The following is a 4,197-nucleotide window of genomic DNA, read 5'->3' on the forward strand; positions in this document are numbered from 1 at the left end:
GTATGATGCTCTTTAACTAATTATTTTTTTGGCATGCTTAGACCCTACTTTGGGATATTATGTTGCTTACTGGGCTAGTATAGCTCATTATTTCTTCTTTTTCTATTTTTTAAATTTTGAATCATAATTGTTCGGGACTTGGAGAAGTGCGCTAGATCTTATGAAGATATTCTCAATTATTGGAGTTCTAGTCTAGACTATTTTAGACTAATTTAGTTAGAACATGTTATTTGATTTGAATATTTCGACTTATGTCACTTTGGAGTAACTATGATGATTTATTTTAGATCACGATTAAATTAATTTACAAAGAATCGAAAAATTATTATTATTTTAAGATTATGATATATTTTGTGGACTTGCATGCTTACATAGTCCGCTTTGCAGATATACAGCATCTGTTATACTCTAAATTCAGAGTCTGATACATCACCATTCTTCATGCCTTCAGATCATCAAAATATGGCCCAGCAAAATTTTGCATCGACGCTACCACCAACGGCTCTTAGACACATAAAATAAGGTACAGAATGATGATCAAAGGAAATTCCGTTTCAGAGCACCTGAAACATGAACATGACCAACTACGAAGCCTGATAGAAGCTCCACTCAGTCAATACCCCGTTCTCCTTTTTTTTTTTTTTGGATACATCAAAAAAAAAATTTGACGCAGTGGCCCCAAAGATCCACAACCACGCCCTGCTCGAGTATAACCTAATTCTTTTATCAGTGTGATATTTCACCTGAACACGCGATCTCAGTCTCCATTCTGTCTTCCAGGGTATAATCAACTCCTTTGAATACGGTTACGGAAACGCCAACAGAAAAAATAAACAAGAAAAAAGAAACCGGGGGAACTCATCCAGTACAGTGACTCCCGTCAACATCCCCGCCTCCACGGTCACCGGCCACTTATTCTCACCGCGGAGCAAAGGACACCGAGAACTCCGTCGGAACGCTAAGCTTCTCCTCCCACGACTTGGAGTCCAAGAAAATTTTAGATATTTTACCGGCGACCCACGTCATGTCCGGGCGCGCCGCCGCCTCCGCCTCCACGCACCGGAGAGCTACCCGGATCAGATGCTCCGCTGCCTCCACCGGGTAGGAGTCCCGCAGCCTCCGGTCCACCCAATGCCGCACCCGCCCCCGGCGCTCCTTCTCGGCGGAGTACTCTGCCGGCCCGATCGCCTCCCTCGCCGTCTCGATGAGGGAGACCCTGTGGAAGTTATTGTGCCTCTCGTCGAACCGGTGCTTGATCGGCTCCTCGCCGGATAGGAGCTCCAGGAGCACCACGCCGAGGGCGTACACGTCCGACCGCCAAGAGATGTTGCCGCCGGCGAGCAGCTCCGGCGCCATGTACCCCCTCGTCCCCTCGATCTTCATCCGGCGGCTGTCCGATCTTTTTAGCTTGCGGGATGGAGAGGACAAGGGAGAGATCTCCGCGTCCGCCGCCGCCGCCTCCTTGTCGGCGTCGGCGTTGGTCTTGGCGAGGATATCGCCGGCGAGATCGGCGGCGCCGAAGTGGCAGATCTTGGCGCGGAAGTGGGGCTCGATGACGAGGATGTTGGAGGCCTTGATGCAGTTGTGGATGGTAGCGGAGTGGTGGTGGATGTAGTCGAGGCCCTGGGCGAGGTCGGCGGCGACTTGGATGCGGGACGTCCAGGAAGAGAGCGGGGTGAAGTTGGGGTTTCGGGGGTTGCGGAGGCAGTTGGCGAGGGGCGCGCCGGGGGAGTGCTCGTAGACGAGGTAGATGGTGCCGCCGGCGAGGGAGGCACCGAGGAGGCGGACGAGGCTGCTGTGGTGGCTCCTGCAGACGGCAACGAGGCGGGCAGGGAGGGCGGCGGGGTCGCCACGGAAGGGGCGCCGGAAGACGACGACGTCCTTGCCACGGAGGGAGCAGCGCCGGGAGGAGGAGGCGACGAACTTGTTGGTGACGGCGGAAATCTCGGAGAAGGGGTAGAGGGTGGGGGTCTCCTGGCGGGAGTTGCGGAGGGCGAGGAGGGAGTTGCGGAGGGCGACGAGGGAGGCGGAGGAGGAGGCGTTAGAGGCGACGGAGGAGGAGGAGGAGGAGGAGTTGGAGGCGGTGTTGCCGGAGCAGGAACGGGAGGTGGGGCGGGATGCCATGACGGCGCGTCGAGACTTGCACATGGGAGGACGAGAAGAGGAAGAGAAGGGGAAGAGGCCACGCAGGCATTATAGAGGAGTAAAGTTTTGGGGAATGGGAAAGAAGGAGACCGCGCGCGCGAGAGGTCGCGCCGGGCGACCGGCTTGGGTTGTTTTAAGTGTGAAAGGAAGTCCGAGGCTCTTGCTGACGTGGACCTCTGACGATGCTGACACGACAGAAGCCAAGTGCACTCCCCGGAGGAATCTTCTGCAACGGACGCACACTTTCTGTGTTCATAGAGGATTTCAAGATTGTGATGAGAAGATAAAAAGATAGCCGGTGGATCCGAGTAAAAAAAAAGTAGAAGTCTTACCTAATGTGAATGGATCTTGAAGGCAACTCTAGCCTTGCATATATCTGGAAGATCCTTCGTTAACAATTGGTGGATTGGACTGTTAAAAGTGAAAATGTTGTGCAAAGTGACTGTATAATGATGAAAAATCAATTGAAAGATTATAGTCATGTACGGTAAAAAAAGAATATGAAAGGCTCTACCAAGAGCAGTGGAATAGAGAAGAAAAAAAAAAAGAAAAAAGAGTGAGAAACTTAACATAGTACAAATAAAATATTTTTTAAAAGAATTATCAAAAATGGTCGGACGAAAATGATCGATTAACATGGACTTATAAAGCCGACTTATGATTAAGCCAAGGGTTCCAAACTTTTTATAGATATAGCTCGAGTCAGTTATAAGTTTTGTAGAAAAACAAAATGAAAAACCAGATTGAGCCTGATTTGTTGCAGCATGGGAAGGAATGAAATGAATCTTTCTTGGTAATCGAGTCTGCAATCTCGCTGAAAGCCACTACTTTCTATGAATCTGCTCCTAAATTCAAAGCATCCTCACTCTGTTTCTAGAACTGAAAATAATATTATTTTTGGAGGGATCGATAGAAGAGGTTAATCTCCACCTTCTATCATATACAAACCCTGCTTTCTAGGAATTAGTTCTAATTATAATAAAAAATCTCCATCTCATTGCTCAGGTCACAAGAATGATACCATTAATTCCAAGCCAATGGCCCAATGCTTGGTGATAGAAACCAAAAAGCAAAAACATGATAAGAATAACTTTATCCCCGTTGGATCCCTACCACGACTTGCTTGTGTCTTGTGTCGACGCATGCAAGCCATCTTTATCGAAAGGACAAAGTCTTAAACTCCGGTGGGAGTACGTAGGGAACCGTGATTCCAGGAGGGGTGTCGGTTCCAGATTGAAAGGTGGTCTTGCTCCAGCCTCTGTCTCCACGGCTCTACATGGAATCCAGATACGTATGGCAGAACGCAACGCTTGCTCATAGAGTTATAGTCCTCAACCTCCCACAAAAGAAGGTGACATCTTAATGACCAGGAAGGATGGCCTTACGACCTTTTTATTTTCCATTGACAAAATGGATGTGGCGGCTTGACTCCAGGGCCGCTGAAAAAATATTGGAGCAGGGCTGTGACATCACACTGCGGATTGGATTTGGAGGCACATCATCCCTAATGAGGAAGTTCGTCTTCCTGATGGGCGGCTTTGGATGTGATTTGCCATTGACGGACACTTGGACAATTGTCAGTTGAGTTGTTTTGGCTCTAATTGTTCAATTAATTGAGTTATTTTGGAATTGCTTCATTTGGCTCTAATCATTTGCATTGGATTGGAATTTGGCAAAAGCTAGCTGAATTGGCCATCAACAAAATTGATTCCGGGGGTGTATTTAAGTGCTCCTTGATCATCCTTATATGTGATATTAGCTCCTTGGAATGAACAAGTCAATTTGGAATAGAATGCTGTCATATGGTTCGGAGAGGAATTTGCTTCGAAATTCTGGCCAATCGTTGATCGACGAGGAATTGGCTTAAGTTAGTATTCAGTGGGTTAGTTTGATGGGTTGCTTGTTGTTTTCAAACTGTTACTTTTTTTTATATATATAAATTTGAAATAATTCCTATCACACTCCAAAATCATCGTTCGGGTCGGCCATGCAATATGGTTGTATGAACTCTAAAGCAGTATCTTAAAAATACAATTTTTATTTTCAATTAAC

At 47.3% G+C, this 4,197-nt stretch overlaps 1 protein-coding gene across 1 annotated transcript; it reads right to left on the reverse strand.

The window, feature by feature from the left end:
* Positions 1–476: 476 nt before the first annotated feature.
* Positions 477–2,482, reverse strand: LOC103705449 (lysM domain receptor-like kinase 3). The gene has a single exon (XM_008789156.6). The coding sequence runs from the start codon at positions 2,146–2,148 to the stop codon at positions 919–921; it is 1,230 nt and encodes a 409-aa protein (XP_008787378.2). The 5' UTR covers positions 2,149–2,482; the 3' UTR covers positions 477–918.
* Between the last annotated feature and the right edge of the window lie 1,715 nt (positions 2,483–4,197).

The sequence above is a fragment of the Phoenix dactylifera genome, chromosome 16 (genome assembly GCF_051530095.1).
Source record: "Phoenix dactylifera cultivar Ajwa chromosome 16, Ajwa_hap1_PhDact_Kaust_v1.1, whole genome shotgun sequence".
Lineage (NCBI taxonomy): Eukaryota > Viridiplantae > Streptophyta > Magnoliopsida > Arecales > Arecaceae > Phoenix > Phoenix dactylifera.